Source organism: Accipiter gentilis, chromosome 32, assembly GCF_929443795.1.
Source record: "Accipiter gentilis chromosome 32, bAccGen1.1, whole genome shotgun sequence".
NCBI classification, from domain to species: domain Eukaryota; kingdom Metazoa; phylum Chordata; class Aves; order Accipitriformes; family Accipitridae; genus Astur; species Astur gentilis.
In genome coordinates this window covers 15,336,462-15,349,066 of record NC_064911.1, presented here as the reverse complement: position 1 = coordinate 15,349,066, position 12,605 = coordinate 15,336,462, and the positions used below count along the sequence as shown (strand labels likewise).

Below are 12,605 nucleotides of genomic sequence, written 5' to 3'. Positions count from 1 at the left end.
ATATGTAATCGATGTGTCAGGAAGACACAAAATGACTCAACAAAGGAAAAAAAATTGGGTAACATTAACCTTTTGCACTGGAAATTTGCGCATTATTTCTCTACCTTGGGGATTTTATCACTTTAAATTAAGTTTCTTCTAAAAAAATTCACAGGATTTCAGAAGGAGGGATTAGCAAAACTGGGGAGTCTCCCCCTCTAAAAACCTTTAACAATACTTTGGCACTGGGACTTGGAGTCTAAGAGGTTTTATACTCCTTCCAAGGATATTAATTGAAGTTTCATTGAATTACAAGCCTCTGAAAATCACATTAGAGAGCGCCTTTACAGGACAGCTCTTAAATTCTGTGAGCGCTCTATCTGCAACAAACGTGTTCCAAATCCAAAGCAAACTTTGTACATCTGCTTTAACGTCGCTTCAAACCAAGCGGGCATGAATGGACAGACGATCTGTGTCAGCAGAGTATATCCCCCGCAGGGTATGGAGCAGAACCAGAAATTGCTAAGACTCATCATCCTTCTGGTGTCAGCAGATAGCTGACAATGTATCCTACCCTACCCGACTCTACGCAATCCTGTCCTGTTCTATTGCATTTGAAAATCTAACCCACGAATTATGAAGTCTGACAGTTGATAACATTTTGGCGAGTAAAAGGACCCGTGATGTGGAAGTCAGGATTGGAGAATGACTTGTAATTGCAAGGTTCATCTTTGGTTTGTCCTTGTTTGCTTTCACTATTCCGACTGCTGCTGAGTTTGTGCACTTCCCAGCTTTTCACCCTCCCAATTTCCTACACCAAGCCCCCTCCTCCAAATTTTCATAATGAACAGCCTAAACAGAGTTGACTGGAATCAGGTCACAGACCTAAAAAGATGTTGAAAAAAATCAGGCCATATTGTCTCAGTTTGGATAAGAAAAAAACCCGAAGCTACCTGTCCAATTTTAGTATCAAGGTAAAAACACCCAACTCCCATACTCTACACACCTTTGTAGGACTGAAACTCAGAGCTTTAATTCTCCAAATGTAACTTCCACTTTCCTTGTCAAAGGGACTTTTACAGAAATAATTTCAATTAATGTTTTTAAGATGCTCAGGTATTAGGGATCATGAACATTAAAGAATATGAAGGATCCATCTTCAGTATAGTTTTAATGGTGGCTAGTAAATTAGTAAGTTAAAGAGCTCTAAACTGAATGATTTAGCTAAAACTGCTTGACTAAAAAGCAACCGAACTAGTGGATGTTGGTTTCCAGTGAATATATTTTCAACAGTATCATAAACTCAGTTTCCCCCAGTATCTTAAATATAGTTTGGTGTGGCTCATATAGATGTGGACTGCCAAATGTAATCTAGAACTGCTGACAGGTGGAAGTAAATTGCGCAAGGCTTATTTCATAAGAAAACAAGACTAACATATATCAATATGCCCATTCTCTTCATATCATTTATCCATCAACCAGATAAATTGGAGCTCTTACAGAATATTTTGTATATGCAAAGATTGTACAACAGAGTCCTAAATTCAAGTGGCGTGTGTAACATATATTCTTGCATTTGATAATTTTAAAGTGCTTTTCTTTGTACTTATAAACAACGTGTCAGTTTTTTTATATATACCCATATGAGAAACAAAAAAATACATCAAAAGAAATCTATATAGGCATATTGAAATGAGAATAAAGTAGGGCAAATTGCTGTTCTTCTGTGTGGTTCTTCAAGACAAATCGTCACAGAGGACAAAATTCTGAAGTAAAGGAAGTCAAAAAAGGATAAGGAAACTCTAAAAGGAATGTATCTTCTACAGTGACTAGTGACTAGCATTTACAGTTTCAACAAACTGAAATTCATCACACAGAACATCATAACTTTAACATTGTTTTATTAGTTTTCCTGCTGGCATGGCTGTTGATGATAACCATGCCCATTTATACTTACACGCTTTCTTTCACTGACTGCCCTAAACATGCCACAAAGAACAATGAAGATGTCCTCCTAATTTAGGAAGGAATCCTTCCAATTTTTGACACACACTTCATTAGAAGAATTGAATCCCAATCCAGATAGCTGGCCTTCCTCCACTAGCTTACAGAAATAAATAAATCGGATCTCTAAAGAATGAATGACTGTAAAATGAATCTATATGTATATTTTTGTAGACAAATATTGAGCAAAACTGAGACTCAAGCTAACAGAAATGAAGAAAAACACTTGGGCACATGACTTCTGAAGCCAACTGGCATAGCCAATTAAATAAATAAGAGACCATTAAAGAGCCATGACAACTGTGGTTTTGGCAGAAGTTCCAGTTCTCACGGAATACACAAAACAACATTTTAACTAAAGAGTCTGATGGGAAAACACAACTTCCAAAAAGGATCAAAATCTCCCTCTGCTGGGAAGATGAAATCTGCAACTACTAAAATAATATCAAATTTCAAGGTTGAAAAGAACTATGGTTTTAGTAATGCTTTAGTTAGTGTAATTACAGATGAGCTAGAATTTTGGCTCCATATATTTAGAAAGATATCTCCTGTTTTTGTCAGCTACTTATAGATGATGTAAGTCAAAATATAGTTTAAAAAAGGCAAAGCAAACAAACAGAAACAAATCAATTATTAAAAGTAATGAAACGACACAGTGGAAGGAGAAACTGCTAAGGTAATAGAAAGGTAATAATGCTCAAATATAAAAGTCTAACTGCTTTTTATATGGCACATTCTTATATACATGACATTCTTTGTCTCCTGCGGAGGAAGAAACTTCTTTCTTGCTACTGTTGCATCATCTGCCAATCTATCCACTTTTAACATACCCCCACTTTACACTCACTGTTTAATTTGGAATAAATACTTTTTCTTGTAAGATACACATAAAGTTAAGGCAGTTTTTCCGTTTAATTATATGACTAGAGCTTTCTTGTGTGAGATTCCTATGCAGTAAGAATTGGACAACTGATCTGTAAAGAACCAGAAAATGTTTTTCTTTTTCTTTTGGAAAAATGCTATGAGACACTATCCTTAATCACATTCAAATCTTAATTACATGGTTTAGACCTGAAGTGTACTTCCTGAAACCATTACCACGCTATGCATGTAGAAATAAAAAAAGGACCTGAGAATTTGATAAACTTGTGTCAATTCAACTGTGAGAGACCTGAAAAAACATGTCTTCTACATGTGCCTTTTTGTTGTTATTTTGCTTCTTTTCTGAGGATTTTTTTCTTGGAGAAGGCATGGAGGAGAGAAGGTGAAGTAAAATTGAAAAAAACCTAAACCTAAAAGCTACTATAATAGGTCAGTGAGGATTTCAACAACAACTTTTAATGCAACTTATTTGCCCTGGTGCCCATCCCCTATCAAAAGCGGGGTGTGAGCTGAGGACTGCTGCCCAGAATGCCCCTGACTCAGCTTTTGAGAGATTCAATGGATCTGAACAAATATTTGAAAACATCTATCATTAATATTTGGTGGGACATTTACATATGGAGGCCAGCAAGACCCTGATGCATAGTCACAATTTCACATTGACTTCAGGAAAGGAGGGAGTTCCTTTTTGGCTTTTATATTCTCGATGTTAGTTCCTCTGCGAACAGAGATGGTAAGATTCATTCGTATTTCTCATCAAAGATTGAAAGAACCAGCTAATATTTGTGAAGCACCCGGAAGATGCTGGTTTTTGAAATAATTCATTGCAGTGATATTTATTACAATAGTGTGCATTACACAGCTCAGTAAAGAGCCCGTCCTCAGCAGAATACAAATAAAACTACTGATGCAACTTTAGATAACTGCCTGCAGTGGTATTAAAAGCCTGCTGTTTCTTCAGCAGCTCTTGCGAGCAAAGAGTGCTGTTTGAGGGAACAGTATAATAGTTGTGGCTGGACCCTTTAACAAGAGGCAGCGTACTTCTGTGCCACACCGATCTTCAAATCCCCACGTGCTGGAGAGTCTTTGCTACTGGTTCAAGGTGAGGTGAGGAGTTAGGAACGATACTGAAATTAGGGCTAATGCTTCTTTACAGTCACGTTTTAGAGAGAGAGAGAAATCATAGAATCATTTAGGTTGGAAAAGACCTTTAAGATCATCAAGTCCAACCGTAAATCTCTCTCTCTCTCTCTCTCTCTCTCTCTCTCTCTCTCTCTCGGGTATGGGCTGGTTTAGCTCTAGTCATTGTATGTGTTTCCTCCAGGTTGCTTAGTTTTACGAACTAGACAGGCTGGGCCCACTGATATGGACAGACGCCCACTCACAAATGACCACAGTTCATTACAACTTGCTAAACTAAAAGCACTGAAATATAAATACCATGACAAAATCTCTTAAAAGATGCATTTTTTTGGATAAAAGACAGTTCTTATTACATCTTTCAGCTTATTAGAGGTACAATTCTAAATGAGAGTAAATACAATTTGCCTTAAACCAAAAAAGTCTTTCTTGATGACTGAAGGCTATGTTCCCCATGGGGTACTTGTAAATTCTTTTACATGTCAGAGGCTCTGCCTTTTGACCAGCATTACACCCACCGGATCTCTGACCAAAGTGAAGTGGATATAACTCCCACCCATCTGGTCTCCCTGGCTCCTCAAATGTCGACTGGAAGTAAGCAAGAGTTTGCAAGACATGATTTCCCCCAGGATGATCTCATTACGTATACTGTTTGAAGCACGCAGGATCTGAACATGAGAGCTCCTTGTGAAATTCATAACAAATAGCTCCCCGGAGAGATTTTATCTCCTTTCATGTTTAAGAAAAATGGGAAAATAAACAGCATATATTCCTCAAAACTACTCCTTTAAAGGCATGAAGCTAATTATTTTCACATTGCTTAAAATTCACAAATGATGATACATTTTTCAGCGACCGAGCTGAGTGCATTAGCTTTTGTTAATGGAATACACTTCCACACAACACTTCAAAACTAGGGTTGGTTGAGTCTGTAATTGAGTGCTTCCCATACGTTTTTTCTTCCAGTATTAGTCCAGTGTATATTGACCAAAACGGAACACAAAAAAGGTAAATTAATGGCAAACATGCCTTATTGCAGAAATATAAATGAAGTCCTTGGAAGATTCTGCAGCAATATTTGATACTATTCACTAATAGTACTAATCTCACTGTACAACCACTGTGCAATACCCCAAATGACTGAATATGGTTGGCCTTATTCTTATGTTTGTAAAATGAATATAATATTAAATCTCTGTAAGATTTGGCTTACAAGGATACATTACATCCTCTGATCTTATGGAAGTCCCAATGTTAATAAAGCAACAAACAAGACATTATTTCATCCTCTACACAATGCTCTGCAACTTTCTCATAACGCTAGAGTTCAGCGTTATTTCAGATCTGATAAACCTTATGTCCTTATGTACTTTTCCCACACATAACCAAGAATGGAGATCTTTCTGGCAAGCAATAGCACAGAATCCTCTGTTTTATGATTTTCTGCAGTGATATTTTCTAGGAAATGGGATACATCGGTAAGAAATATTTTCCCCATTAGGAATATGGCAAGGAAAGAGAGAGATCTAACCTTTGAGGGGAAAAAAATGACAAGTAAACTAAGAAGCATTATAGCTGGAGAAAAAGGGAAGAACAACAACAACAAAAAATCACAGAAATGAGGGAAGTAAGATGGGGAAAGGCAGAGAAGAGTAGGAACACAGAAAGAAATACTTTCTGAAAAAAGGAATAAATAGAAGCCAAAGAGAAAACATGGGTAGTGTAAAAGAAAGACACATGAAAATACATAGAAGGCTGAAATCAATAGAAAAAATGATGGAAGGACTAAAGTATTGAGGAGATATTTTATGTGACATTAGTGTAGGAAAGGCAATTAGTCAAAAAAGAAAAAAAAAAAAGGCAGAATAAAAAAAAATCCTAGCACTCAAACTGAAAACCAGAAATAAAGAATAGGAACCTATCTTGGAAGTAGAATGGTTTTGCATGAAACAAAAATTATTTGTATTTTTGCTTTTCCTATTGTGTGGCCAAGATTTCAGTTTTCTATAAACAGTATCACACTTAACTGGAGTGCTGGTCATACATAAGTAAGTCTAATCCTAACACAGAACAGTATGTAATACTCTAAAAAGTGCCACGCAGGTGTGAGTGTCAATGTCCAGCAGACGTCATATGTAGAACAGCTGGACTAGATCAGTGTCGTACGTCCCTTCCAACTGAACTACTTTATTCTATTCTATTCTAACAAAAATGAGCTCTGTCTCTCAAAATGTCTCAAACTCTGCTCCCTCTTAAGTAGAAAAATTATATTATAGGAACAGATGTGCTTTTCTTCCCAGGGGTCACGTCTTGGACTTTTGTACATGATAATCCTTCAAAGTTACTTATGTCTTTTCCCCTCAGGATATGTTTAAAAATCTACTGAGTGTTTTCACCTTGCTCTCCGTATCTTCCAGATGACATTTAGGTAAATACGAAAAAAGACGGTAAACCATAATATTCCAATTAATTATCTGTTCTATCAGCTCTAGCATCCCACTCTGACATACTGTCTCCAAGCATCTATCTAAATGGAAGATGAAACACGGTTTTCCAAATAATCTGGATTTGATAAATTGAGGCAATAATTTACAATGAAAAGTGAATTGTTCGCAATGCTTCCTGTGCTCCGTGGAAAAAAAGCGTATTATCTTTGAAATGTGTGTGAACATGTGATTTGCCCTATGTATTTTTAAACGATGTGAAGTTGGACCTCTGTTTAATGCTTTCATGAATGATAACAAGAAAACATTTATCTCGGGCTTTCTCTCAGATTTGTATGACTTTTTCATATCCTAAGTGCTTTTAGTCTGAAAAATCTTCCCGCTGTCCCTTATTTCCTGCTGAAGTAATGAAGTATATTTCAGCGAACCACTGAAACTTAGTTAACTAGTTTATTAGTGAAATAAGGTATTTTTCAATGAATCACGGCAAATTTGTTAACTCGATCAGCCTTTGTTTTTAAAAAAACTAACCAGATGTGATTTCTCTCATACGAGGGATAAACATTTTGGCAATACTCATTTCGTCTTCCAGACTTTTTGGCTTTTCTAGCTCAATTTATAAAATCCCTGTCTGAACAGCTTTACTTGCAGTATCACGCCCTGCTAATTACCTGAATGAATGTAATGCTTTGTAATGTTATAATTGGTTCTATAGGTGTGACTTTAAAGGTTCCACTGCACAGAATCATTAATCTGCCTACAAGGAATTTATTTAGAACTGCTTCTCCTGAAAATGATTTAAACAATAGTAAAAGGAATGAAGCAGCAGAAGTAAACTGTCTTATGTGAATATTCCATATCTGTAAGACATGGATAAGCTAGTTAAAAGAAATTATCACACGATATATTTGCCAGGAAGAATTGCTAAATATTAATATTATAAGGTAAATAAACTATTAAGTATTTTAACGGTATGAGAACTTTAACCACGTGAAAAACTGGGTTACCTGATTTCTACTTGATAAAGTATTCGAAAGCATACGAAAATACAGCATCAGCTTTAACTCCTATTTTCTCATAGAGACACCATTACTGAAAGCCTGCTTCCTTCTTCATGCCTTACAACACCTTTGGTGCTATTCCACAGGGAAAAAATAAGCACACAGAAATAAAAAATATTTACTTAAATGCAGCATAAAGAAAGAAGTCATAGGAAATGTACCTGTAGCACCTTCCACCTTGTGTTCAGGTCTTCCACACAGCTGAGATTGTACTGGGAGAGTTGAATATCAGAGGGAGCGAAGCGGTGAGCGAGGTCATTGACTTGATGCACCTTTTCTTTAAGGGGTACAAGTTCTGCTCGATAAACCTGTGTGAATTAAATATAAATAAAGATAAGCACTAACTTCAAAAACTATTGGCTCTGCTACCAGCTGATCAGTAATGTAAAGGTATTCCATGTCAAGCTGAAAGTAAAGAGTGTACTGGTCACGATAGTCAACAATCTTTCTATATAATTTTGTATGGACTTCAAGTCTCGAGGGTAAGGCCCAGCATTTCACAAAGTAATACAAATTTGGAACCTTCATAGCAATTTTTGGCCAGTTAAGCCAAATCCCGAATCCCACTGGGATGTGTGCTGCAGAGCATGTTTCTCTCCCGCCTCGTCCTTTACGTGTGCGTAGCACGTGTGCCTCAGGGTAGACGGGAGCGATACGTGCTGTTTAACACAGGAAGACTGCTGTTCTCAAATACAACAAATGAAAAAAAAGAAGTAATGACAAAACTATTACAGACCGCACTAAGGCCATGATCTTACCCTCAGTATCTTGTGTGTTACAAATAAAAGGTTAGTAATGGGAAGTACAAAAATAAAAAAAAAAAAACAACAAAACCCCAAAACTTTTTGGTACCACTCTCAAACTGGCCTACATGACTCATACTTCAGAAAAAGTAAATCAATGTATCTTGTAAGATAACCTTTAAAACTATGCATAAGAGCAGTCTAGCCACATATGTGAAAACCACAAGCTACAAGTTACAAGTTTCTTGATTTTTGTTGTGGAAGGTAGCAAAGCTGAGCTATGTGAGCATGCGGAGCGCAGCCAAACGAGACGTACACAGTGCGTGGCAATAATGGGATAAAACTGTGAGGCTATAATAGCACAGGAATGTATATAAGTTATAGAGGCCTTTGATAAGTTTTGGAGGGCTTTAAGGACTCTGTTTAGCTGCTTAAAAGTAGTCCTTCATGATAAAGCAGAGCTCATAGCTTGCTTAATGCTTTTGCTTAACATTGACCTATTTATTCTCTGACTGGAGGAATAAGAAGATTCGGAAAGCCCCAGAGCCAGTTTGAACAAGGAAAAGGAACATAGTAACCACTGGCCTAAAAAACAGGAAAGAGAAAAGAACCCACCTAGAGCCCAGAAAAAGGACCCGAGGAGAGAGAAGACGACCCCAGACCCGAATATTACTGTTGGACCAGACTATGGTGTGAGGGGCAGGAACTTATATTGTATGGGTATAACTGCCCAGGGATTTTCGTGTTGGGGTTCCTCCCCGGAGGCACCCAGTTTGAGCTGTCGAAATTTGTGCACCATAGACAGAATAAATAACGCTTTTTGTTTTGAAGGCCTTGATTAGAGATTCTGCTTCGGGGGAACCCTAGGGTCGAGCCGGAGGGAAGATGCAGCACCCGAGGGTGAGTGTGTGTGTGTGTGTGTGTGTGTTTGTGTGTGTGTGCGAGGAGTTGGAAGCATTTTTTATTGCCATATGATGTCTGCACACAAAGGCAGGATCATTTACTTGCTATATTAGTCTTGCTTTCTAGCTCCCTTCTCTCAGCATTTTTGATACAGACCACATGTGGTCTGCATCTCATTTTAGATCATCAAATAACCTGAGATTATTGCCTAGTAATCATTTCATCAACATGTGATGCAGTAAAGGTCAAAAAAAGCCCATCCACTGTCTCAGTGAATCTTAAGAGTAAATAGCATGAAGACATTCACAGACATTTCAATGCCATGAACTGCACTAAAGGTAAACATCACTGAAAAATTGTTCCTCAAATGTCTTTCAAAACCAGACTCGACTTCCACTAATTACGTTAAATTACCCTGCAACATAAGGAGTTAGACTGACTTAAGTGGCACTTATGTGCAGTGAATGATTGTAATGATAAATCTGTAAAATACACGATCAGAAGCAATGTGCATTTCGTAAGGGAAAGCACAGAGAACAATGCAAGTGCCATGACGTGAGAGAAGAGGCATGCATCAAATTCATGCCGTAACAGTTGACTTCTCCATTTCACCAGTTTTATACCACTGGAACACAACTGACGTTACTGGAGAGTATACTGATTTAAAGTGTCATGTGGAGCAAGGTCTGCAATACAAAGAAAAGGAAAAGAGCTCGCACGTTTGGTTTTACCCCACAGAATTATACCTGTGCTTACTCTGATTATTTTAGTTAGTAATTGAATTCAGAGAACAAACAACATGCTTTGAAAACAGGTATTTGTTCTTGTAAGGTAAAGGCCTCAAAGGCTGAAGAGATACATATACAATTGTGTGAACACTTCCCTTGCAAATAGTTACTTCGCTGCTTTTTTTCTGTGATCTGTTAGTCAGCTTGGTTCCTCCAGTGTTGCTTGGTCTCCAATACGAGAGAACACCTCTCAGCTAGTGTTACCAAAACCCATGTTGTATATAAATATACAGGTGTATGTATGTATAGATATTATTATATATACATAGAACAATATATAATAAAATTTTAAATACGTATATAATAAATGTATCTATATATAATAAAAAAACACTGATAGAATAAAGGCAAAGATCAGGTCCCCCGCTACAGTGCACTTTAATGCACTTCCTGCATTAAACCAAGTTAATTTTCTATTCATCTGTATGGCAATACCATCAGGCTTTGATTGAAAATTTTGTTGCTTAGGCAAAGCACCCAGGCCTAAGCTTATAAAACACTTGTTTTTAAATATGTACTTAAGTATCTGTCTGATTTCAGGCCAATTATTTGCATCTGTAATGTTGACTTTAAAGTACTGGTCTCACTTGAAGATTGACATAAGTGATTAGGTAAATCACACAATCTTTATACCTAAATTAAGGTGAAATAGAAGATCCTTCATAATTAGTCAACATGTTTTTTGACTGTAAGTTATTTTACAAAGCAGAAAGGCTAAGGCACAGAAGCAAGTCACAAGAAAAGAAAACAAATCATAGAAATACATATGGAAGTGAAAAATAAAACTTATCTTCTGCTCCCTCTTCAATCGGTGTCTTTATTAATTGCTTTTTCTGCTGCAAGGATACTGAATTTGCAGCGTTATGCTAATTTTCCAACATATAAAATACAATAGCTTTTTCACCATCTTTAAATTTGATATTCTGTATTCTATTATTACTAAGCCTGAATTTGTACTAGCATTTGTATTAGTTAGACTAATGAAAACATAAGAAACAGCAACCACAAAGAAAGAATGCTACTCAATACAGAGCTATCTAATTAATGCCAGTAAGCTTACAATTAAAAACTGTAGGCAGAAAAGAAAAAATTATCCATAGAAAGATTTGGCACATGACATCCTATGATTAAAAAGGTCAGTGACTATAAGGCTGTGTTAAGCAATAATTTACCACAACCAGTCCACCAGTCAGCATACATGAGTCTAGAGCTAGGTTTCTGGTTTAGAGTAAATGAAATTCAATGCGAGTTCTTTTTTTTTTTTTTAACAAGTGTTCAAACAAGTTTAATAAATAGTAATAATATCTGTGTCTTCTACGGTACTTGTCATTTGTAGAAGCAGAAATTTAGAATTTCTACTGGATAGTGATTTTCATCAGTATGATTGAAATGTTCTATAGAAATATTTATATTTTTAATACTCAGTTTGTATAGTATAACACTGATTCATTTTTCTATTTTTTTTCCTTCTGCATAAAAAACACTATACATATCACAAGCTTATATCAGAAACAATTCGAGGACTATATTGTTGGTAATTTAAAAACAAATATACATGGTGACTAGTGTACCACTACCACAAGGAGACCTATTTGAACCAATTAAATTGCTCGGGATGTAAATGACTTCTCAGTGTGAACAGCGATAGGAGAAACAGCCCCAAATTATCTTCATTATAACTGTCCTTACGCAAGAAAGAATTTCAATGGTATGTGATACTGCAGGTGGTAGATTGGATTTTAAATGATCCGTACAGTCCTGCTAGAAAATATTTTAAAACACCTTGGAAAATTAGCGAGAAGTCTAGAAGACACATACCACAGACACCCTAGCCAGCCCAAAAGTAAAAGTCTAGAACACAATCAGTCAGATGAAAAGCTCATCTTGCCCAGTGCCTTGTCTGGTAGTAGCCAATATGATTGATTGCTCAGGGAAGAAGGTAAGGGGAAGCATCAGCTTCCCTGCTCCTTGCTGTACTCTTCCAGCTCAGCAATTTGTGTCTCCGAGGTTCTGGAGCCAGCAGCTGTATTTCTATGTCAATTAGATCTTGATGGATTCATCTTCCATGAAATTATCTACTGGAGTTTTGAATTAACATAGGCTTTTATCATCCAAAATACCCTATGGTAAGTTCAATATGTAGGCTGAAGAACCACCCCTTTTTTTGCTTTTTTTAAACCTATGGCTCGAGACCCACTTGAGACCGTCTCTAATTCTTAGCTCAGGAGAGACAGTGATCAACCATTCCTAACAGACTTCCTTTGTTCCATTGCAGATTCCACAAGCCCTCCATTGGATTTTTTCCTTCTTCCATGTTTAAGATACAAAGACCAAGATGTATTTGATTAAATATAGGTATCTATAAGGCATTTAATCTAAGCAAGTCACCACATGGTCCCTTTATATTCAATAGCTAATCAAAACCAGGAGTTGAACATAACGTAAGGTTTTACTGTAGGATTGCATGAATCGCATTCTGAATTGCAACTGAACTGAGCAGATTTTCACTGACTATATTGGGAGCCTAGGCAACTAGCTCACATGCAGGCAGCTACCCGGCAGGTGTGAAATCACACAAGACAAACCCCACTCCTACTCCACTTATTCTGCCTTTGTATACCTTTTATCTAATCTGCTGTAATCTTTTCTAGATTGGGGACC

The 12,605-nt window shown here is 36.8% G+C and overlaps 1 protein-coding gene across 20 annotated transcripts in view; it reads right to left on the bottom strand.

Annotated features, from left to right (window-relative positions):
* Positions 1-12,605, bottom strand: part of DMD (dystrophin) — a 1,191,992-nt gene that overhangs the window by 158,041 nt on the left and 1,021,346 nt on the right. For all 20 annotated transcript variants that reach the window (XM_049835325.1, XM_049835324.1, XM_049835302.1 and 17 more), the window contains one exon: positions 7,672-7,818. In XM_049835325.1, coding sequence (XP_049691282.1) covers positions 7,672-7,818 — 147 coding nt within the window. The remainder of the gene's footprint in view (positions 1-7,671; positions 7,819-12,605) is intronic.